At 40.1% G+C, this 24,946-nt stretch overlaps 1 protein-coding gene across 6 annotated transcripts in view; it reads right to left on the minus strand.

Annotated features, from left to right (window-relative positions):
* The window catches only part of USP28 (ubiquitin specific peptidase 28), a 65,488-nt gene that overhangs the window by 31,518 nt on the left and 9,024 nt on the right, over nucleotides 1-24,946 (minus strand). For all 6 annotated transcript variants that reach the window (XM_010830357.1, XM_010830356.1, XM_010830353.1 and 3 more), the window contains exons 2-5: nucleotides 14,785-14,862; nucleotides 13,720-13,849; nucleotides 4,020-4,125; nucleotides 2,955-3,114 (exon numbers count right to left, since the gene is read on the minus strand). In XM_010830357.1, the coding sequence (XP_010828659.1) occupies nucleotides 2,955-3,114; nucleotides 4,020-4,125; nucleotides 13,720-13,849; nucleotides 14,785-14,862 (474 nt within the window). The remainder of the gene's footprint in view (nucleotides 1-2,954; nucleotides 3,115-4,019; nucleotides 4,126-13,719; nucleotides 13,850-14,784; nucleotides 14,863-24,946) is intronic.

Here is a 24,946-nt window from a genome sequence, read left to right on the forward strand (position 1 = left end):
CCTCCCCAACAACCCCCCCAATGCCTCTCCCCCCCCCCCCGAGCATCCCAGCCACTCAGGACTCTGAAGTCTCCTGAACATGCCAAGCTCGCGCCCATGCTGGGGCCCTACGAGGAAGGTCCCATCGCCTGGAACACCCCCAACCCCTGCCCCCGCCCCCGGCAGCTATGGGCTCTCCCCTTTGCCTGCTGCCCAGGCATGTGCTCCAGTCTCAGCCCCTCAAGAGTCCTGGCCTGATCTCGCAGTCGATGTGGGAAACTCCTCCCGCCCTCCCAAGGCAGCTCCAGTCTCCCTCACCCTCCTCTCTTTCCCACCACACAGACCACAGTTTAACATAGTATAGAAACTTAGCTATCTAGTTACCTAGTTAAGTTTTCCAGCAATTTATTATTTTCTATTTACTGTTCCTTGTCCATCTTGCCTCATAACAATCTACCTTCCTAAGGGCAAGGCTCAGTCTGGGTTTGGTTCAATTCTGTATCTCAAGTGCTCAGAACAGCACTAGGCACACAGCAGCTGTCTGGCTTATATTCATGGAGGGAGCACAGGTACTTTTGTTCAGCCCAGGGACCTCCGGCTGGCTCCCTGAGCATCTTACCTCTCGTGACCTACTCCTCGGCTCCATCTCTACACCCTCATCCACACCCAGGATATGTCAGTACCTGAAACAACTGCCAGAGGTCAGACCTCAAATTCAGAACACCCCCCTCCGGAACCATAACCTATCCTCTGGCTCATGTGTTCAGTGGCCCAGTGGCCCACAGGAGATTTGTGCTTCGACGTCATCAGGAACCCAAGCAAATGAGTATCTTCCTTGTCTCCCCAGTCATTACCTCCTTCCTGTCATCATTCTGCCCTCTCCCCAGCTTTGATCCCATGATCTTTAACCACCCTTCATTAAATTCTCAAACTGCCCTTTCGTTCTTTCATCTAACCCAGCAAATCCTCCAACGTAGATGAACTTAATTTTCCACTTAAGCAGTGTGGAGCACTGCCAAGAGAAAAAGTCTCGATAAAGCAGGGCACACTGATACCACTATGCGTTTAAGTCTATAAGCTCAAGCAGAGCTTCATATTTTTAGAAATTCTACTGCTGTGGTCTGGTGCCAGCTGGTTTCCCGCTGTTGACAACTCTTTTTAACTTTCACCCTCTTAAAGAGATTCTGTCATCTTTTCCACGCTGTCTCAGAAAGTGGTGCTTATTTCAGAGGAAAAAATGACAATTTAGGAACCATTTCAACCTGAGTTAGCAGTCATCACTTCTTCCTTGTCCTCTGCTGTTACTCTGCTGCCCTCTTGCTACTGGAGACCAAGCCCTCCCCACACGCTCCTTGTCCCATCTTCCCATGCTTTCTCTGAAACTTTTCTCAGTTGTCTCCTCATCATCATCTCTCACAGGAGGGACGTCAACTCAGGGCGGGGTTTCAGTCTTGGTCAATCTCTCTCCCTCTCTTTCAAAAGGAAAGAACTGACTGGCATCCCTAATTCCCAATGAACGCCCTATAGCCTATTCTCGACACAGAAGCCAGTGAGCCGCTTAAAGCGGAAGCAGACTCACAGGACTTGTCTGCTCCAAACCTTCCGACACTTACCACCTCTCATAATTCCTGAGTCCTCGGCATGACCCCCAGGTTTCCCCGTACCCCCACCACCGCTGTTGTCACTGCTGTCTGCTACTCCCCCTTGGTCACACTCAGTCCCAGCTTTCTCCCTATTTCTCAACGTACTAAGCTCCTGACCCTGAGTCTTTGTACTTGCCGTCTGCAGCATTCTTTATGTGATCATAAGAAACATTCTTCATGTAACGACATGGCCCATCCAATGCCTCGCCCAAGTCCAGCCTCTGCTCGGATGCTCACCGTGGCAGAAAGGCCTTACCCAACCCCCTTGAATGAACAGCACCCCTTTCCTCTCTAGTCCCTCTTACTCTCATTCGTCTTTATAGTCCTTAGCACCACCTGATATGTAATTTGTATCCTGTATGTCCCACTCTTTTCAAACTCCCTGGGAGTGTGGGCCTTGTTTTATCTACTGCTGTTTCCCCAGCGCTAAAACAGTGCCAGGCAAGGAGTCAGTTGAAGGAACCAATGGGTTTTATGCGTGGAAGCAGAGGATTCAGTTTTTGGCTGAGCAGTTGGGTTGCTGTCAAGTACAATGAAGGAGAAGCTTGCAGGATGGGGTCAAGTGCTGCACTGCAGCCACGTTAAGTTTAAGAGGCAACACGCTCCCCAGGGTAATTCATCCATCCATCCATGGGGCTTGATCACCAACTACAGGCTACTGATTCCCAGAATTTTATCTGCAACCCAGGTCCTTTTACTGAACAACAGATTCACAAAGACAACTGCCTACCCAGTAGTCCATGTGGACCCTACAGCTCAGCATGTTTTAAAACCAACCAAACCCCACGTTTAACACACATGCAAATTATTCCTCCTCTGGTGTCAAACGGCACTGCTGCCCACCTGGTAGCTCAAGTCAGAAATCTGGTCTTCCTCAACCCTTCCTGCACATATCCCTACTAGGCTGCCTGCCATGCCCTATACATCTGATCTCCTGAACACCTTGAGAATGTTTTTATTCCCACCTTCCACAGTTTATGCCACTTTTCCATTCCAGGCCGCGACCATTTCCTTCCTGCTTGGTCCCTTACAATAGCCTCTCAAAGACGGGTTTCTCCTTGTTAATTAACTCGTGCTCTGCTGTAACACACCACTCACTCAACCTATTTAAAAGCACAGAAGACTTTGTTTTCAGTACTGCCCGCTTTAGACACCAGAGCGTCTAGGTCCGAAACATAAGAAAGTAACCGAAATACAATCATACCGTGGGGAAAATGCTCCAGTTTTATTTATCTTTCTCCATTTTTTTCAAAGCTGTTTTTCTCATATTTCAGCTTAATACATTACAAAACTATCTCCAAAAGACACAGTTGTCTCTTAAAAATTTCATACCTGAATAACAGCACTAAACCAACATGTATTGCCAACATTTTTCAGCCCAACTGGCCAACCATCAACTCGTCTCCAGTCATTGGGATTGGGATTTTCTCCCCAGACTTCACAGCGTTTTCTCTTTGAGCGTTTAGTTTCTGCAGAGGTTGCCTCGTGCATCCTATATTGTGCCAACATACCACACATCAAAAAGAAAAGAGTTAAACAACAATAAGGAGGCTGTAGATAACCTTTCATAGGAAATTCAAAATGCCAGGTACACTACTAACTGGGTTATCACTGGGCATATCATAACTTTAGTTTTAACATAAATGAAAAGTAAGGTTTAAACATAAAGTTGTTAACATTCTTCCTAGCAGAGATTATTACCAGTAAGGCCTCTGATGGAACCGAGTTGAGACTCAAGACTATTAAAAGTTTTACATTTCAATGAAAGTGCCTTATTTCAGACTTGCCATTGAAAGAGGTAAGAGAGACACTCTGTGAAAGATAAGCGCCTCCAAACTGTTTCACACACATATCATGGTCCTAAGCAACTCCGCAACAGGAGGTGATCAACGTGTCTACAAACTAACATGCCACCCCTGGAACTGGGTATTTGTGAACAATACCAACACTAAATCAGTACCAATTCAAAAAATATATCCGTCTAGTCACTTCTGAGACAGGGGAGTTAATGATAACTTTCCTTTTCAAATAGCCAACAATGTAACTCTCAAAGTTTACAAAGGCTCAAGGTTTATGAACAGAATACCAACTCATAGACACCTTAAAAAAAAAGAGAATATGTATTTATCAGATATTTGCACTAGTTTGGTTTCCATCCTATCAACTGAAAACTACAATACCTTGCAGTTTCTACTCAACTCAAAGACAGCAGGCTGCAGTAAGACTCTTATCATATTTAGCTTCTTCAAAAGTGAACCAAAGAGTAAGTAAGCTAACATGAATTTAAATTTTCTCGTAAAAGAAGTTTCATTTAGGTGCAATTAAAGAAGCCTGGCAGAACTGTCTTCGACCTACACACTAAGGTGTGGCGCAAAGATTATAAATTAAGTCAATAACCTGTTAAGATCTCTTCCATCAGCTTGAATTTTGGGGGACTCCAGCAGACTCAAAGCAATGGCAGCCTGAAGATCATCCTTGCTATCGTGAGTAAGGTCTATCACTTCTGTAAGATAAACAAATTTAATTAGTCTACATGCAGGAAACACTGCCTTTCTGTCTATATTGTCTATATTAAAGGCAAAAAGGTAAAAGCAGTCACAAAATTAGCTCTCACTACAATGGCTCATCTGTGAAAAAACAACTTGATTACTCCTTGCCAGAGTCAAAGTAATAACTTACTGCCACACTGTAACCTTAAGATTAGCTAACAGTACAGTAACAACAAGCTGCTGAAGTACAACGAATCAAACACCCCCTTTTGCAGCCTTACTTCACAGGGTCAGAAATATATCCCATACCTGAAGGTTAAATAATGTACTTGTTGTAAAGTAGCAGCTACAAGTTAAACATTCAAAAAAAGGGTACTTTCGATCTCACACAAACTACTCTAGAGAATAGGGAATATACTCCTCAACCCACTTTACACAGCCAGCATAACACCTTGTCACATCCCGAGCCAATCAAGGACAGTAAGAGAAAGGCAAAATGACAAGCTCACGCACGATCACAGACGTGAAAAGCCTGAATATAAGCAAACAGAATCCTGCTAACACACCACAAAAGATTATATATTAAGACCAAGCTGAATTCACTGTAGAAATGAAATACTGAGCTACTGTTAGAAAAGAGACTGGTAAAATTCATCATCTAAACAATTAAAGGAAAAAATGATCATCTCAATAGATACAGAAAAAAGTATTTGATAACATTCAACCTCTATCAAGGAATAAAAACTCCAAGCCAAGTAGGAAGGGAAAAAGTATTTTTAGACTGAGAAAGAATTATCCATGGAAAACCCACAGCAGACTTTATACTGAATTGTGAAATTTCCTTTAAAACCAAGAGTAAGATGAAGATGTCTCTTGTGAGGGCTTTTACTCACCGTGGCTCTCAAAGTTCCAGGTAGTGTGATAAGAAAATAAAAGTTGAAAAAATAAAGAATGCAAAGTAAGAAACAAAACTGATAATTCACATATACAATGAAGCCCAAAATAATCTATGGAAAATGGGCATAATGAATAATAAGAGGTGGTTAGATAAGCCATCAATGAACAAAAGTTAGATGAATTTCTATACATGAACAATGAAATAATTTATAAAGACAAAAATCACAAAGAACACAAAACTAATAATCAAGACCTTGTCTACCAGCCTAAGAATAAATGTATGGATCAATGGAACAGAATCAGTGGAACTGAATTGACGGTCCAGGAATAAACCTCATGGTTGTAGTCAACTGATTTTCAACACAGGTACCAAGGCAATTCAACAGAGAAAAAATATCTTTTCAACAAAAGGTGCTGGGACAATTGGATAGCCACAGGCAAAAAAATGACTTTTAACTCTTTCCTCACATCATTTACAAAAATGAACTCAAAGAGTGGATCAAACCCTCAAGATAAGAGGTAAAATAAGTCTTAAAATAGGTAAATCTTCATGACCTTGATTAGACAATGGCGTCTTCCAGATGACACTAAAAGTACAAGAGTTAAAGAAAAAACTGATAAATTTGACATCATCAAATAAATACTTTGGGCTTCAAAGGATACCATCAGGATAGTGAAAAGACAACCCACAAAATGAGAGAAAAAATTTTGCAAATTGTCTATCTGGTAAGGGAACTATGTACAGAATACATTAATTCCTGCAACTGAAAAATAAAAAGACCAACTTTAATATAATAAAATAATACATAATTTAAAAAAAAACTTTAAATGGGCAAAGAATTTCAATGGACAATTCTCCAAAGGAGATACACAAATGGCCAATAAGCACATGAAAAGATGTTTCACATCATTAGCCATTAGGAAATTCAAATCAAAACCACAATGAGATTAACATTTCACACCCACTTGGAAGGCTAAATAACAAGTGTCAGTGAAGATGTGGAGAAGTTAGAACCTCGCGTAGTGCTAGTGGGAACGTAAAGTCATGCAGTTGCTGGGGGAGCTAGAGGAATGGAGTTTGGCAGTTCTTCAAAACGTTAAACACAAAGTTTCACGAAACTGATTTTCTGGATATGACACCAAAAGCATAGACAAAAACAAAAATCAACACACACAGCTAAATCAAGCTTTGTAAAAAACTTTAAAAGCATGAATGGACACAATCAAAAGAGTGAAAAAGACAATCTACAGAATGGAAGAAAATATCTGCCTATCATATATCTGATAGACAGTTAATATTCAGAATATATACAGAACTTCTGCAACTCGACAACAATAAAAACTCAACTAATCTGATTGTAAAATAGGTGAAAGACCTGAATAGACGTTTCTCCAAAGATGATGTAAGATGGCTAACAGGCACATGAAAGCATGCTCAGTGTCACTGTCGTCAGAGAAAGTGCACAGTAAAACCTCAATGTGCTGCTATCGCCTCACGTCCATTAGAATGGCCATCAAAAAAACAACCAAAAACCGGAAAATAACAAGTATTAGCGAGGATTTGGAGAAGCTGGAACTCTTCTGCATTGCTGGTAGGATTATAAAACGGTGCAAATGCTACGGGAAACAGTACAGAGGCTCCTCAAACAATTAAAAGTTGACTCCCATATGGTCTAGCGATTTCACTTCTGGGTACACATCAGGGTCTCAGAGCTATCTGCACATCCAAGTTCAAATGGCTCTACTCACAAGAGTCAAGAGGTGGAGCAACCCCAATATCCATTGGCAGATAAATGGATAAACAAAATCTGGTATACATATACAATGGAGTATTATTCAACCTGAAACAGAAAAGAAATTCTAACATGCTACAATCTGAATGAGCATTAAAGACCTTATACTAAGTCAAACAAGCCAGGCACAAAAGGACAAATACTCTACGATCCCACTTATAAAAGGTACTTAGAGTAGTCAAGATCATGGAAAACAGAAATAACAGAGGTTGCTAGGAGAGGGAGTAATAAGGAATTACTGTTTAATGGGTACAGGTTTCAGTCTTACAAAACAAATAAAGAGTTCTGGAGATGGATGGTGATGCTAGTTGCACAATGACATGAATGTACCTAATACCAGTGAATTGTACGCTTAAAAATGGTTATGATAGTAACTTTCATGTTATGTGTAATTTACCATAAGGAAAAAAATTGGAAAGAAAAGAAAGTCACATGCCACTGCATCAATGAACATTGAGGACATTATGTTAAATGAGATAAGCTAGTCATGAAAACATAAATACTATATGATTCCACTTATATGAGGTATTTAAAGTAGTCAAATTCATAGAAGTAGAAAGCAGAAGGCTGTTACCAGGGATGGGGTAGAGAGAGAAAAGGGTTGCTTAATGGGAATGAAGTGTCAGATTTACAAGATAGTTCTGGAGATCTTTTACACAATAATGTGAATATACTTAACACTACTAAAATATGCACTTAAAAATGGTTAAAATGTAAATTTTGTTAATGTGTTTTTACCACAACTGAAAAAAAGAATTCTAACTAATAAATTACAAGGTAATGATATATAAAATATTATCATTTTGAAATCTCCAATAAAATAAAGAATCTAAGCAATAATCACCAATGGTGGCTGGAAACACTAGGTGGGGAATTTTATGATAAACGAATCAAGCTGACAACCTGAACACACTAACAATTTTAACAACACAAAAAGGGGGTGACCAGACATTATTTGCTTCTTGATATGACAAAACAGGAGAAATATACACAATACTACCTATGACACTGTCATGCCAGATAAGCACCTAAATTAACAGGAAAGACAGAGGACATAAAACTTCATTAAAGTACACCACAGGACTGCAAACAGCAAATTCCAGAATGTATGAAACACGACAAAAAAAGAGATGGGGAATTTATAGATAAAAGGAACCTTAAAATCATTTCAAACATATTTTAACATATTATTTTTTATGGAAGTATAGTTGACTTACAATGTTTCAGGTGCGCAGCAAGATGATTCAGTTATACAAATATACATACATTATTTTTGAAATTATTTTCCATCAGAGGTTATTACAGGATATAGACTATAGCTCCCTGTGCCATAGAGTAAACCTTTGTTACTTCATGCATTATCTGTTTTTTAATTAGAAATCAAGCATTCTATTCATACTAAGTCAAACAAGTGGAATCAAAATGTCATAATTTTTTTAGTTAGGCAAAAATTCATCCGTTTTTTAAAATATATATAATACATGTTTATATATATGTATACAAAAGATGTTCTACTACACCTGATAAAGGCTTGAGAAAGAAAATTTTAAAAAGAGATGGAAAAGTTGGAGAACATAAACTAAATGAAATGGGAGTACTGAATATGAAATAGAAAAAGTGAAACAAACTAGATAAAAGGTCATCATATAGTCCAGTTGTTTTTATTAAAAATTTTTTTTTACTTTCTTTTTTAACTTTACAATATTGTATTGGTTTTGCCATATATCAACATGAATCTGCCACAGGTATACACGTGTTCCCCATCCTGAACCCTCCTCCCTCCTCCCTCCCCGTACCATCCCTCTGGGTCGTCCCAGTGCACCAGGTCTTTTGAACTCTGTGGGAGAGGGAGAGGGTGGGATGATTTGGGAGAATGGCATTGAAACATGTATAATATCATATATGAAACAAGTCGCCAGTCCAGGTTCGATGCACAATACTGGATGCTTGGGCTGGTGCACTGGGACGACCCAGAGTCCAGCTGTTTTTAAACATGACTGCTCATTAGAAACATATCTGGAGCTCTGGAGAAAATAAGCAATACCTGAGCATTTGTATTTTTCAAAAAATTTCAAGATAATTCTGGTATGCACCTGGATTTTAAAAACTGATTTTTTTCAAAGGCTTTTCTATTATATCCTAGTTTTGGTGATATCGAGCTCATTTTTCTGTTGCCAATCATGATATAATGGTATTAAACGAGTGATAGTTACATAATCACAATAGTAAAAGATGTTTATATGTTTTCACAATCAATAGCCAGAAAAAGAAAAAAAAAGATAATTACAATTGCAAGCCTTAATGGGAACATGATTAACTGAATAATATAAAACAATTATAATATAAAATAATTACATACAATTTGGGGGGGGGTCAAGCAGAGTGAGTGGTAAATGGAAGTGCATACATGCACACGTTTTCATCTCCCCAGCAAGTCTATGTCTTTTGGTTGATGCATTTAATCCATTTACATTTAAGGTAATTATCGATACGTATGATCCTATTACCATTTTCTTAATTGTTCTGGGTTTATTTTCTGTAGGTCTTTTCCTTCTCTTGTGTTTCCTACCTAGAGAAGTTTCTTTAGCATTTGTTGTAAGGCTGGTTTGGTGGTGTTGAATTCTCTTAACTTTTGCTTGTTCGGAAAGCTTTTGATTTCTCCATTAAATCTGAAGGACAGTCTTGCTGAGTAGAGTATTCTTGGTTGTAGGTTCTTCCCTTTCATCACTTTAAATTTATCATGCCATTCCCTTCTGGCTTGCAGAGCTTCTGCTGAGAAATCAGCTGACAGCCTGATGAGAGTTCCCTTGTAGTGTTTTATTTGTCTTTAATTTTGTCAGTTTGATTACTATGTGTCTTGGTGTGTTCCTCGTTGGGTTTATCCTACCTGGGACAGACACTCTGTGCTTCCTGGGCTTAGCTACTTCCTTTCCCATGCTCAGGAAGTTTTCAGCTATTATCTCTTTAAGTATTTTCTCAGATCCTTTCTCTCTTTTCTCCTTTGGGACCCCTATAATGTGAATGTTGGTGTGTTTAACATTGTCCCAGAGCTCTCTTAGGCTCTCTTCATTTCTTCTTTCATTTTTCTATATTCTGTTCTGTGGCAGTGATTTCCACGACTCTGTCCTCCAGGTCTTTTATCCATTCTTCTGCCTCGGTTATTCTGCTGCTGATTCCTTCTAGTGTATTATTCATCTCTATTTGTCTGCTCTTTAGTTCTTCTAGGTCTCTGGTAAACATTTCTCGCATCTTCTCAATCTTTGTGTCCACTCTCTTCTGAGATCCTGGATCATCTTCATTATTATTATTCTGAATTCTTTTTCTGGAAGGCTGCCTATCTCCGCTTCATTTAGTTGTTTTTCTGGGATTCTATCTTGTCCCTTCACCTAAGACATAACTTTCTGCTTTTTCATCGTGATTAACTTTCTGTAATACAGTTTTTGTTTTGGCCATCTGTGAGACTGTGCTACTTCTTGCTTCTTCTGTCCCCCCTCTGATGGCTGAGGCTTATGTAAGCTTCTTGATGGGAGAGTCTGGTGAAAAATTTGATGGGAAAAACTGGGTCTTGCTCTGTTGGGCAGGACCTTGCTCAGTAAAGCTTTAATCCAATTATCTGCTGATGGCTGGGGTTGCACTCCCTCCCTTGTAGTCGTTTGGCCTGAGGTGACCCAGCCCTGCGGTCTACAGGCTCTACAGTAGGGTTAATGGCAACCTCCAAGAGGGTTTACTCCAAGGGGGCCCTTCCAGTGGCCCTGTCTCTGTGGTGAGCCCCTGCTGACCCACGCCTCCACAGGAGGTCCTCCAACCCTAACAGGGAGTTTTGGTTCAGCCTCCGGTGGGGTCACTGCTCCTCTTCTCTGGTCTTGGTGCGCACAAAATTTTGTTTATGTCCTCCAAGACTGGAGTCTTTTTTTCCCCTCAGTCCTCTGGAAGTCCTATAATCAAATCCTGCTGGCCTTCAGGGTCAGATTCCCTGGCCTTCCACTCCCTTTGTCAGATCCCAAAGACGGGAGAGAACTTCTTTGGCGTTATTGTTCTCCAGCCTGTGGGTGACCCACCCAGAAGATATGGGATTTGATTTTTTTCATGACTGTATGCCTCCTGCTGTCTAACCTTGGCTTCTTCTTTTTCTCTGGATGTGGGGTATCTTCTTTTGGTGGGTTCCAGTGTCATCCCGTCTGGCTGCAAATTTTTGCAGGTTGTCCTCCTGCAAAGCTAGTTGCAATTTTGGTCCTCTTGCAGGAAGAAATGAGTGCACATCCTTCTATTATCTGCCATCTTGAACCAGACTTCAAACATAGCTTAATGTTTTATTTTATGTGGGTCATTATACTCTCAAACCAACTACCAACATATTGTTCATGAGACAAGCAGGGAAATTTCTACAATAGTATTTGATGAGATTAAGAAATTGTTATTAATTTTTAAGTGTGATAATGTAGTAGTCATGGAAAAAAAGGTATTCTAGAATTTTTTTTAACTTAAGCACAAATTGTTATATGATCTAGCGATTCCACTCCTAGGTATATACCGCAAAGAATTAAAAACAGAAATGAAGTAAAATGGAAAACACGAAAATAATGTACAGAGCTAATACTACAGATCAGTGGTAAGTACTACCTTTTCAATAAAAGGTCCTGGGTAGTGAGGGGAGGTGCTGGGGGGCAGTGATAGATCTAACTATATTTCTATCTTATTTCTTACCAAAATAATCCATTTCAGATGAATTAAATATTTAAATATGAAAAGCAAAACATTACAATTTTAGAAGAAAATAAAACAGAATATCCTATGACACCATGGTATAGGAGTTCTTAAACAAAAACCATAAACCACAGAAGAAGATTAATAAATGAAAGCTATTTATTAGCTCATCACCACAGAGGAAAAACACAGGTCATCAATAAGAAGGTATTTTGCAAAGCCCAAGTCCAGAAAGACGGATTCATATCAAGAAAATAAGGTCACTATCAGTAAGAATATCAAGAATCAATACCAAGAAACCAACAGAAAAACCAGTAGATACTAAGAGAAATGTCACATGAAGAAACATGAAGGTCAAAAGGGAAAAGATGACCAGTATCATTATTTAAGTTTTTTAAATTCTAGTTAAAAACAGGACAATCATTTTACATCAAAAACACAAGCAACAATTTTATAATCTAACAATCGTAAGAGCAAGAGTTACCCTCAAACTCTATTCGTGGGAGTATACATAGGTTAAAAAATCATTTCGGAAACTAACGTCACCAACGCTGTGTGCTTAGCCGCTCAGTGCTCAGTCGTGTCCGACCCTTTGTGTCCCCACAGACTGTAGCCTACCAGGCCCCTCTGTCCACGGGGATTCTCCAGGCAAGAATACTGGAGTGCGCTGCCTTTCCCTCCGGGGATCCTCCCAACCCAGGGGTCAAACCCAGGATTTCCGCATTACAGGCGGAGTCCTTACCATCTGAGACACTGAATACCTACTAAGATGAAGACAGGCATGTTTCAATACTCACCGATTACATCCCGAGTTTTTAAACACTAAAGAAACTCTTGCATACATGCACAAAAAAACGCGAATTAAAATAGCTCACAGTAGATTTGTTCATAGTGGCAAAAAAATTCAAAACAACTCCAAAGTCAATCAACAAATATATCAATTCTCTTGTGTATTCAGACCAAGAAATACTATACATGAAAAGAAATAACTATAGGTATAGCCAACATGGATGCATCTCAACAAGAAAAATATGGATTGAAATAAGTCACTGTGTATTAAAAGACATATAGAAGAATATTCACAGCAGCAGCACTCAGAATAGCTCGAAACTGCCCAAATATCCATTAATACCACCTGACCCAGCTGGCAGATCCTCCTCCCAGAAGCCTCTCTGGTCTCCAGAGTACCACTCTCTGGGTCTTTCTGCTATGCCTCCATACACTCTTCACTGCCCCCTCCACCTTCCCCAGACATCTCAACATCGGAAGTACCTACTGCTGAGACACGAAACCTTTTCTCTTTTCTATATCCGCTCCCTAGGAGAGCTCATCCTTTCCCATAACTTTATGTACCATTTACAAATTTATGATTTCAAGTTTTATCCAGGTCCAGCCCAGCTCTCTCCCCTGAACGGCACACTTGGATCGCCACTGTCTTTCTGACACTCCACCTTGATGTCTAACAGGCCTCTCAAATTTAATATTGCCAAAATCGATCTTCTCATTTTCCACCCCAAATCTGCTCCATCGGTAATTGTTCCCATGTCAGTTAACTACAGCTCCACCCTTTCAGCCGCTTAGGAAAAAAACCTGGAGTCACCTTTAACCCTTCTCTTTTTTGTCACAGCCCCATCTCCTGTGTAAGCAGATCCTGTGCAGCAAGCACGTGTCACCCTTCCACCACCGCGCCCTGGCCCACACTGCCCTCAGCAGCAACAGCTTCTTGAACGGTGCTGGGCTCCCTTCTCTGCCCCATGCTCACTACTCCCTCCCACAGTTCTGTTCTCAACATAGCAGCCAGAATGATCCTTAGGGAGTGGAAACCAGTTTACAGCATGCCTCTGCAGCAAACTCTCCAATGGCTGGTCCTCCAGCTCAGAGTACAAGCCAAGCAGCTATGAAGCCTCTGCATAATCTGCCTCCCGTTCACTCCCTCCATGGCCTCATCTCTCACAAGGCAGCAATTCTTGTTCCTTTTGTTCATCTCCAGTGCCTAAAAGAGTGCTTGGCACCTAACAGGGGCTCATTAAATAACTGCTGAATGAATGGAACCATTTAAGTGCTGAGAATTGTGCCTGGCACCTCATTATGGCTCAGTAATTAGCCATGATTACCATTATTTCCGAAGGGTTGATGTGATGGAAAGGACACTCACAGAAACTCATCTCTTAATTTCTGCTAGTTCAGAAAAGGGCCCAGCCAGGATATACCTACTTGCTAATTCCTCTTTGCTGGCAGCACTCCCCTCTTCTTCAGATGGTTCTGCAGCAGTCTCTTGGCTGGGCTCTTTAACTCTTTCATCAGTGAGAAGGCTGACGGCCTGGGTGATGTCACCATTACTGGCCTAAGAGGAGGGAAAAAAACAAATTTCAAAAGTCAAACATCACGGCATTTAAAATAAACAGCAAGTGAGTTTGGGGGTTATAACTCCTTACTATCCTGGTGTCATACTAAATCTAGATATAATTCTAGGATATACAGTAGGAAACGTGAAGCGATGCCATCACACTCCCAGGTACAGGAAGGGAGTGGCATGTGCTGATTCCCCACAACACGCAAACAAGAATGAAACCTCACTGCTTTGGATACTTCTCCTCCCAACTGCACAATGGCTAAGGCATGATGTATCAGACTCCAAATGAAGTCAGCCCCTACAATAAAGGTGCCAGTCAGTCATCATATTCTCTAGTGGTGACCATATTTCTATTTCGTTTTAACTTTTTAAACTTTCCTTAGGTAAAAATTCTAACGTATACAACAGAAGTGGGAACATATAACTGAATCCCAAGTGCCCATCACTTGACTTCGATAGTCACTGAGCCACAGTCAATCTTATTTTATCTCTTCTGCCTCCTCTCCCCCAGATATTCTGAAGCAAATCCTAAGCATCTTATTACATCATCATCATTCAACATTTCAGAATGTATCTTTAAAAAAATATACAACCCACAGTGTTATTCTCACACAAATCACCAGTTTAAACTGCCCTGACTCATTTATTTTTTAGTTTGAATCAGGATCCATAAAAGGTCCATACAGGGCAGTTAGTTGATATTTATCTCAAATCTCTGCAGAGTTCCCTGCACTGTCTCTTTCATCCTCAACTTTTTCTTGCTCTTATAATTTATAGGTTGAAGATACTGGGTCATTTGACCTCTAGAACTTCTGTCCCTATACATACGCACTTTCATTTTGGCATAAAAATAGCTTGGACTGACATAACTATGATATGAACAACTGTTCTAAAACCTGTTGACTCAAAGAGGCCTTGAAACTAACCTTCAGAGCTTCATGAAGAAAAGAAGGGTCCTGAATGCCTGTGATTTCTCTCAGTTGATTTAACAGCATTTGGCAGCTCTGTATTTCAGAAACAAAATGAACATAAGACATGTGTCAATCAGAAAGTAAACCGGGATACATGTAACGAAGAGACATGAACATCTAGGGTAAACAGGCTTGAGAACTGCATTTCTTACTTTAAGAAACCAATAAGCTCCAAGCAACAAGGTACTGACTGTCAGACACACTGTGAAATGTCAGATGTATTACTCTTTTAAAAGCTTAATCACAGAAAATGCTTTTGATACTTGTGGAAGAAACACAAGTGACAAGTAAAACTGCAAATGCATAAAACATGTAAATGTAACATTCTAGCCTTAATGGACACTTAAAGTGCCTCCTGTTTCTCTGTGAGCAGTGCGTAAGTAGGTCACTATAAGGAGTCCAGGGAATTTGCATGGATGTGAAGATGTGCTATTTTAAGCTGCACTGCACATGCCATTTGTGTGTGTCATTTTTCACTGACAATAAGTTTCTGATCATGTAATTAACAAACACCAACAATGTCACATTTGAAACTTTAGGTCTGATTGATTAAAAAGAAGTATAGATAAAGCTGGAATTTTCTGAATTACAAATAAAATTCCAGAGAGAATAAAGTATGGAGTGTTTTCTCTTCACTAATCTGAATCATGGCAAAACCTTCCGTGCTATGAGATCAGTTTATAACCCCTTTCAGCCTCAAAGCCTTCACTAAGCATTTGGTCCTGTTTTGCACAAAGACAAAAGTTAACACAAAACACGTATTTACAAGTAAGCTCAACTTAAACGGTCGGTTGGCCCAAGTGAAGACACAGTGATCTTTCCGATGAATACTAAAAACGAAATAGTTCAAACTTAGTGCAGCCAGCAGAAATCTAATTTATACTATTCTTAAGGTTATCCTAGAATGAAGCCCCGAATCAACAGCTGATGTTGACCACTAACTATCTTTTGGTTAGTGCTGTGTCTCCAAGAGGCAGTCTAGTTCCCTGCCAGCTGTAAGAGAAACAGTATCCTCTGTTCTTCAACAGCTGAGGGCCCAATGCAACACTCAAGTATCACGAACTAGAAAAAACGAACTGAAACACCCCTGTGCAGTCCTCAGAAAAGCATCAACAGTCTTTCTGTTCTAGTCACAGGCCATGGTCATAGGCTCGAAATGGAACCCTACCCTGCTGAGCCCAGCAGTCCTGGAGGCTGGGCATCTGTCTCAGGCAGTCACTGCCTGGGCACTGGGAGAAGGACTTTTGCACTAAGAAGTGTCCAGAGCTAACCTTGGAAAACACTGAAAACACCCAGCATGTGATGTTTAGAAAAGTAATGCATCAAAAAGTCTGTTTTCAAATGAATCCTAATTCCGTGATCATACTGTGTTGCTGCTGCTGCTGCTGCTGCTGCTGCTAAGTCGCTTCAGTCGTGTCTGACTCTGTGCGACCCCATAGAGGGCAGCCCACCAGGCTCCCCCGTCCCTGGGATTCTCTAGGCAAGAACACTGGAGTGGGTTGCCATTTCCTTCTCCAATGCATGAAAGGGAAAAGTGAAAGTGAAGTCGCTCAGTCGTGTCCGACTCTTTGCAAGCCCATGGTCTGCAGCCTACCAGGCTCCTCTGTCCATGGGATTTTCCAGGCAAGAGTACTGGAGTGGGGTGCCATTGCCTTCTCCAGATCATACTGTGTAAAAGTGTGCAAATCTATATAGCTCAATCATATCCAATTTTCTAAAAAGTCCAAAATGACGTATCCAAAAAAGGACGGAATAACAACTGCGAAGGGGAAATGGGTAGTGTATCAGCCTTGAACTGGAACCAAGGAGAGAAGAGTGGGATAGACAGACACACTTTCACCTCAGACCACTCAGTGTTTCAACAAAAGACAATGCCAGGTGGAATAACAGCTCACTCACACCGCTTACTTCCCACCAGGTGCTGTTCAAAGCACTTCAGAGGTATTAACTCATTTATCTCTCAGAACAAACCTGTGAGAGACACACTGTGGCCGTCTGACAGAAGACTGAGGCACAGAGAGGTTGAGTAACTTACAGAAAGTTACTGCTAGTAAGGTTGGAGCTGGGACTGGACCCCAGGCTGCCCGACCCCAGAGTCTGCACCCTAACCTCTATGCCATGCTGTATCTGAGAAGACGAAGAAAACAGGCAAAAAACGCCTACTTAATGCAAAACAATGCAAATATTTTATTCTTAAATTTTGACCTTGATCTTAGCAAGTTTCCTATTTTTATTTTAGCTGCCTTTATAGAAGCACAGTTTTGATTACTTAGTAGAACAATCAGTTCCAAATAAGCTACCATCAGGAGCTAGAGATGTAAACACTAGAAGATACTGAATCTAAGGTGCCATCAGTTATAAAATGGTGTCACCAAAGAGAAAAACTGCTGCTCAACTATGACACAATACCTTCACGACAATCCTAGGAGACACATGACCTGGTCACATCAGCTTCTCGTAGCTCCAAAATGTCTCATTTATGTTGAGAAACACAAGTCACCCTGCTTCCAGGTGCATAGCCTGGCATGCATTAGGTAATTCTTTAGCATATTTCTCAGCAACAACATCAAAAAAGGCTTAAAACACCTACAGTATCTCCCTTTCTGAGGTCCCATGATGCATTCGATTGTAGTTTTGCAAGAAAATCTCAACTTGCAATCATTCCTCCAAAGACAAATATTTTACTTCACATAAAATCAAATCTGTACCCTGCTGTTCTGTTTCTATGCTTTTCTTCATAGTTTTTGTTTCACTGTTGAATCATAGTGTGATCTTTTTAAAGTCGTTTTAGACGGCAAGTAAACTAACCATGCAGTACCAACAGGGTGTGTAACCTGGCTGCCATGGTGGCAGGAACAGCTATGACCAAGCCCACATGTGTGTAGACCATAAAAACTACACCACGTGTGCTATGTGGAGGATGGTAAATTAAGGAGCATCTCAATTTCAGAGATCTCAGAATGCCAAATAAGTGCTAATCAACGAAATGTGGTATTCAAATGATAAGTAACTTACTAACCATTACATGTGGCCACAGGTTAAAGTCCCACTCCTCTGTCTCCACGCTGAAAGAGGTAGCAGCAGACATTAACACATCTAGAATACTCTCAGGAAAGGAAACTCAGGTTCCCTTTTTTTTAAAGCTATTGGGCAGAGATGACGACAACATAAAATCATTCTGTGCAGCTCCAAGAACAGTGTTATACTCATCTCATCTCCCTCAAGAACTCTGTGGGTGTGCTAAGTCACTTCAGTCTGACTCTGTGTGACCCTATGGACTGTAACTTGCTAGGCTCCTCTGTCCTTGGGGATTCTCCAGTCAAGAATATCGGAGTGGGCTGCTCTGCCTCCGCCAGGGGATCGTCCTGACCTGGGGACCAACCCGCATCTCCCACGTCTCCTGCACTGGCGGCAGGTTCTTGACCACTAGTGCCACCTGGGAAGCCCCATACTATTCAAGGACTCCAGCCCCTTACTATTCTCTGCCCTTTCTAACCTCCCATGCTGAGGGAACAAACGAGCCTGTAAAGGAATGGGACTTACTATCTTTACCTGCTATTTCTCCCCATGTAGACCTCTGTTTATATGTGAAATTCCTGCCTCCATAAAGACAAGAATCACACAACACACTACCTAATGTGAATTACCCACAGGACAGTGCTGTTCACAGTTGTAACCAACACTTATTGAACGCCTTTCTGTCAGGAACTTCGGATGCCTCATACATCATGTAATCCCTGAAACAACCCTAAAATAGTCAGGGATCATCTTCATTGTGCAAATTAGAAAACTACGGTTTATAAAATCAATTTTGTCATCAAATATCTTGATTAAATGATTACTCAAAAATAACCATTAAGATTCTGAACAGCACATTTCACAAGGAATAAGCTATGCTATTGGCACACATGAACAAGTGCTATTACATGACTCAGTCCTATAAATATTTAGCTAAACCTAAACTCTCAATGGCACCCACAACCCAAATCCTAATCAGGGCTTCCCGGGTACAGACAGTAAGGAATCCACTGCAATGTAGGAGACTCAGGTGCGATCCCTGGGCCAGGAAGATCCCCTGGAATAGGAAAAGGCAACCCACTCCAGTATTCTTACCTGTACAATTCCATGGACAGAGGAGCCTGGTGGTATATCTGACATTTTAATTTCACAACAACAGACAAGCTAAGCTCATTGTGCATAGATAACTCACAGTTTCTCCTCAACTTCACACGAAATTGATTTAAATATTAACTTCACCATAACTATGATGCTACAAATAAAGCACACAGCCAACAAGAGACAAGACAAAGCCTGTGCTCTAGTCATAATGAAGTCAAATAACTGACAAGAGCCAACAGGTCTGCATTTCCTTAACTAAATACAGATTATTTTCATAAAACAAAGAGCACTCTCTTTTCTTGCCCAGAGGCAGTAAAGAAAGACAGGCACACACAAATCTCTAGAAAGAGCTCAGCTACTCCATGGTTTTGGTGCAAAGCTTCTCTCTACTGAGGTTCTCTTACAGCAAAGATGGCAACTCACCTCATCATAAACAATAAACAGGATTATTTGCATGGTAAAAACATTAAGTTATCAAGTTTTGTAATAAACAACTGACCTAATCCTACTGCAACTAAATTAAAACTCCTTGATGAGCAAACTACTGCGATTACTAATCTCACAATCTTCAAAATACCCAGTTTAGCACTGTGACAAGGGTGCTTTCTAGATGATTCCATTCCTTCAAACAGGAATGCTATTTTCACCATTCTGATGCACACATTTACTGATCTCGATTATCTATTTTTACAAGGACATTTCTAAATTTAAAGCTAAGTAATTGATAAATGCTACTTTATTCCAAAGAAATACCAAGGTGTGCCTAATAAAATTCTCTCCAAAGTCAAAGATCTGGTTTTCTAATTTTAAAATAAACCTTAAATATCCAAGGAAAGCAAAGGGTAACTCTAGGAGTCAAAGAAAATACATAGCAGCAACTCCAGAAACCCAGACTATATAACAGAGTCTTAGCACAGTCTGAGACTGCCGCTAACCTTTCCAACTTCCACGGAAAAAGTCCGCAAAAGCCCTGCTATTTTTTCAGTTTTTATTCCAGTAACAACTCTATGTTGGTACAATTTACTCATAACATGGAAATCTAAAGTGCCTCATGACTCCACAAATGACAAATAGCCATTTTTTCCTGGATAAAACTGAATCCCCTGAAATCGATAACTTATTTTAATGGTGCAAAACTTAGGTACATGATGAAAATCACTGTTTCAGTTCATCAACTGGCTTAACGTTTTTAAAAAGCATTAAAAGCTTTTAAAAGTTAGTCAATCCTAAGTGGTTTAGAGGGGTATGAACTAATATTAAAAGCAAGGAAAAAGAACTAATCATTATTTACTCAAACTTTTTCATCTCTTTTGTCCACATTCACTGAGTAGAAAATTCTAACAGCACAAAACGATATAAAATGAAAGGGAAATTTCCCTGGTCCTTCCATCCAGTTCCATGTCCCAGGAGTAATCACTATTAATAGTTGCTGACATCTTTCAGCAACGGTCTATGCACACGAACGTCTTCTTTCATACTATACACGACGTCCTGCACCTTTTTTCCCCTTACTTTAGAATACACTAAGACAATATTTTTTCATTTCTTTAAATACATATATGCCTCAACCAAATACAGGAAACAGGTCCAGGAAACTAATATGACAAGGTCTTATAAAACGCATCTTCAAAAGTTTAAGAAAATGCCATTTAGCCATCTATTTGCTAAATGAGAAACTAAGAAAATACAGGAAAAGATATAGAAAGCAAGTTTACACACTTATAGTTTCAGAAACAAAATTCTATGTTATTATTAGATGGGCCTCAGTGTGTAGTTTCCATCTTTTATAAATAACAGGGACCAGAGAGGTGATGGAGAAGGCAACGGCACCCCACTCCAGCACTCTTGCCTGGAAAATCCCATGGATGGAGGAGCCTGGTGGGCTGCAGTCCATGGGGTCGCTAGGAGTAGGACACGACTGAGCGACTTCACTTTCACTTTTCACTTTCATGCACTGGAGAAGGAAATGGCAACCCACTCCACTATTCTTGCCTGGAGAATCCCAAGGACAGGGGAGCCTGGTGGGCTGCCGTCTATGGGGTCGCACAGAGTCAGACACGACTGAAGCGACTTAGCAGCAGCAGCAGAGAGGTGATGTGGGATGGGATTATGAACAGTTCTAAATGTCAGGATGAGTTTAGACTTGATCTAATGAAGAACATAAAATCATTACAGGCTCTTCAGCAGGGAAGAAATGTGAGGGGCAAAAAAGGCACTTTAAAGGGATTAATCTATCACATGTTAACAGCTAGTTTAAAAGTGGTTAAAATTAGGAAAAGAAAGCTTAACCATGAGTTACAGAGCTACTGAATAAACCAAAGATGATGAAAGCAGTTGGAAGCTGGTAGGAAAAATGGAATGGTAGAGTACAGTCTATGGGTTTTTCCAATGGCTCAGTGAGTAAAGAATACACCTGCAATGCTGGAGACATAGGAGATTCAGGTTCGATCCCTGGGTTGGGAAGATCCCCTGGAGGAGGAAATGGCAATCCACTCCAGAATTCTTGCTGATAAATCCAATGGACAGACGAGCCTGGCAGGCTACAGGCCATGGGGTCACAGGGATAGACACAATTGAGCAACTAAGCACTAAGAGTATACTCTGTACATCTCAAAGAGTGAAGAGATGAAGCTTAGTCAAGTATTTGAAAATGGATGCCTAAGAGAATGTGACTGACAAAGACATAAAAAGAAACCATAAAAAAAATAATGTAGTACACCATACTAACACAATGAAGGGGGGGGGAGTCATCTTGATCAATGCAGAAAAAATACAACACATTTGATGATATAAATAATTGGGAAACTAGGAAAAGAACGGCATTTTCTCAATGTGATGAAGGACCTGTATTTAAAAAAGAAACTCAGTTAACATCATGCACAGTAGTGCAAGACTGAAAGAGTCCCCCCTAAAATCAGTATTAATACAAAGAAGGCCATTTTCACCAATGTTATTCAACATTATACTAGAAGTTCTAGCCAGAACAATTAGGCAAGAAAAATAAATAAAAGACACCTACATGGGAAAGGAAAAAGCAAAACTATCTCTATTTACAGATGACATGATATATAAAACACCAAAAAAATCCACTAGAGCTAATAAATAAATTCAGCAAAGTTGAAGAGCATAGGATCTATAGAAAAAAATCAGCTGTGTTTCTATACAGTAACAGTGTACAATCTAAACAGGAAATTAACAATTCCATTCATTATAGTTTCCAAAAGAATAAAACACTTCAGAATAAATTTAACCAAGAAGGTGAAAGATCTGTATACTAAAAACTACATAACACTGAGAAAAAAAGTAAAGGAAACTTTCATAAATGGAAGAACATCCAAGGTAATGGACGGAAAGACCGTATTAAGGTTCTCCAGAAAAACAGAACCAACAGGGCGTGAGTGTGTGTGTGAAGAAATCCTGTGTTCATAGTTTCCAGTATATGTGAGTTAAGAAATTTATTATTACAAATTGGCTCTTGGGATTTTGGAAGCTGAGAAGTTCCAAGATCTACACTGGCTGGAGAACCAGCCAATGGGGTCATTTTAACCTGAGTTGGAAGCCTGAGAACCAGGAAAGCTGATATAACTTTCAGTCTGAGGGCAAGAGAAGACCTGCACCCAATTAGGTAGGTAATGTTTCCTCTCTACCAGCCTTTACTGTTTAGGCTTTCGGTAGCTGGGATGAGGTCCAAAGACATCAGAGAGAGCAATCAGCTTTATTCACCCTACTGATTCAAATGCTAATCTCATCCAGAAGCACCCTCACAGACATAACCAGAATGTTTGACAAAACGTCTGGACACCTCCTGGTCTAGTCAAGCTGACACATAAAATGAACCACCACAAAGACTTAATACTAATACGTTAATACTACCCAAAGTGATCTATAGATTCAATGCAATGTAAAAAAGATCAATTACAATGACCATTTTTACAGAAATGCTGACCATATCCATATGAAATCCATATGGAATTTCACAAGACGCTGAATAGCCAAAACAATATTGAACAAAGAGGACTCACTCACACTCTTAAGATTTCAAAAGTTACTGTGAAACTAGAGTAATCACGACAGTATAGTACTGGCATAAGGACAAGCAGATGGGCAAATGAATTGGAATTGGGAGTCCAGAAGAGAGTCATAATCTCTGGTCAACTGATCTTTAAGTTTTTTAAAAAATTCTATTATCTATTTATTGATTTAACTTCTGGCTGTGCTGGGTCTTCACTGCTGCACACAGGCCTTCTCTAGCTGCGGCAGGTGGGGGCTACTCCTCGTTGCAGCGTGCAGGTTTCTCTCTGTGGTGGCTTCTCTTGCTGCGGAGCACGGCCTCTAGGCGCGGGGCCTCAGTAGTTGTGGCGCGTGGGCTTAGTTGCCCTGTGATCTATGGGATCTTCCAGGACCACAGATGGGACCTGTGTCCCCTGCACTGGCAGGCAGACAGTTAACAACTGGACAACCAGGTAAGTCCTGGTCAACTGATTTTTGATAAGGATGTCAAGACTATTTGATGGGGGGAAAAAAAGCCTCTTCAAAAAATGGCATTCAGGATGGTATAAGCATAAGATTGACAGTATTTAAGAGCAAAATTTGCAACAAGTACTAAAGTAGCCATAGAGATTTAATGTAAGGTTTACAGAACATCATAATAATGCACTATAGGTATGTGATGTGATAAATATCAGAAGAGCAAACATATTGTAATATATACACTTACCCAAGGAACATGATGTACACTTTATGTTTACACACTCCACAAACAAAAATGGTGGTAGAACAACTAGATATACACTTGAAAAAGAATAAAGTTTGACCCCTACTTCACACAATATTCAAAACTAACTGAAAATGGATCAACATCTAAAGTAAAAGAGATAAAATTATAAAACTCTAACAAGAAAGTTAGAGGTAAATCTTCAGTATCTTGAATTTGACAATGGATTCTTTTTATATTATCCCCAAAGCACAAGTGACAGAAGAAAAAAATAGGTAAGTGGCATTTCATCAAAATTAAAAACTTTTATGCAACAAAGGACATTATCAAGAAAGTGAAATGACAACCTACAGGATGGGAGTAAATATTTTCAAAACATAAATCTGATAAGGGTCTAGTATTTCAGATTATATTAAAATTCTTACAATTCAAAAACCAAAGACAAATAAACCCAATTCAAAAACGGGAAAAGGACTGAAACAGACATTTCTCCAAAGAAGAGATACAAATGATCAATAAGCCTAAGAAAAGATGCTTAACAACAACTGCCATTAGGAAAATGCAAACCAAAACTAAATGAGATACCACATCATAGGCAAAGATGACTCCTATAAAACAAAGCAAAAATGGAAAATTACAAGTTTGGAGAGGATATGGAGAAACTGGAATCTTTGTGTGCTGCTGGTGGGAATGTAAAACAGTAAAGATGCTGTGGAAAAGTCTGACGGTTCTTCAAAACGTTATATATAGAATTACCCTATGAGCCAGCAATTCTACACTTAGGTATATACCCAAAATAATTGGAAGCAGGTATTCAAATATTTAGGGCTTTACATGTGGCTCAGTGGTAAAGAATCCACCTGCAATGCAGGAGACACAGGTTTGATCCCTGGGTCAGGGAGATGCCCTGGAGGAGAGCATGGCAGCCCACTCCAGTATTCTTGGCTGGAGAATCCCAAGGACAGAGGAGCCTGGTGGCTACAGACCACGGGGTTGCAAAGAGTCAGACATGACTGAGTGACTTAGCATACACTCAAATATTTGGACATGAATGTTCACAGAAGTACTACTTGCAAAAGCCAACAGGTGGGAAAAACTCCAATGTCCACCAATGGAAAAATTACATCTTACATCAGGTAAGATGTAACAGATATATCTGTTATTCAGTCACTCAGTCGAGTCCAATTCTTTGCAACCCCATGGACTGCAGCATGCCAGGCTCCCCTGTCCTTCACTATCTCCTGGAATTCACTCAAACTCCTGTCTATTCATGATGGCAATGCC

The sequence above is a fragment of the Bison bison genome, unplaced genomic scaffold (genome assembly GCF_000754665.1).
Source record: "Bison bison bison isolate TAMUID 2011002044 unplaced genomic scaffold, Bison_UMD1.0 scf7180017864518, whole genome shotgun sequence".
NCBI classification, from domain to species: Eukaryota; Metazoa; Chordata; class Mammalia; order Artiodactyla; family Bovidae; genus Bison; species Bison bison.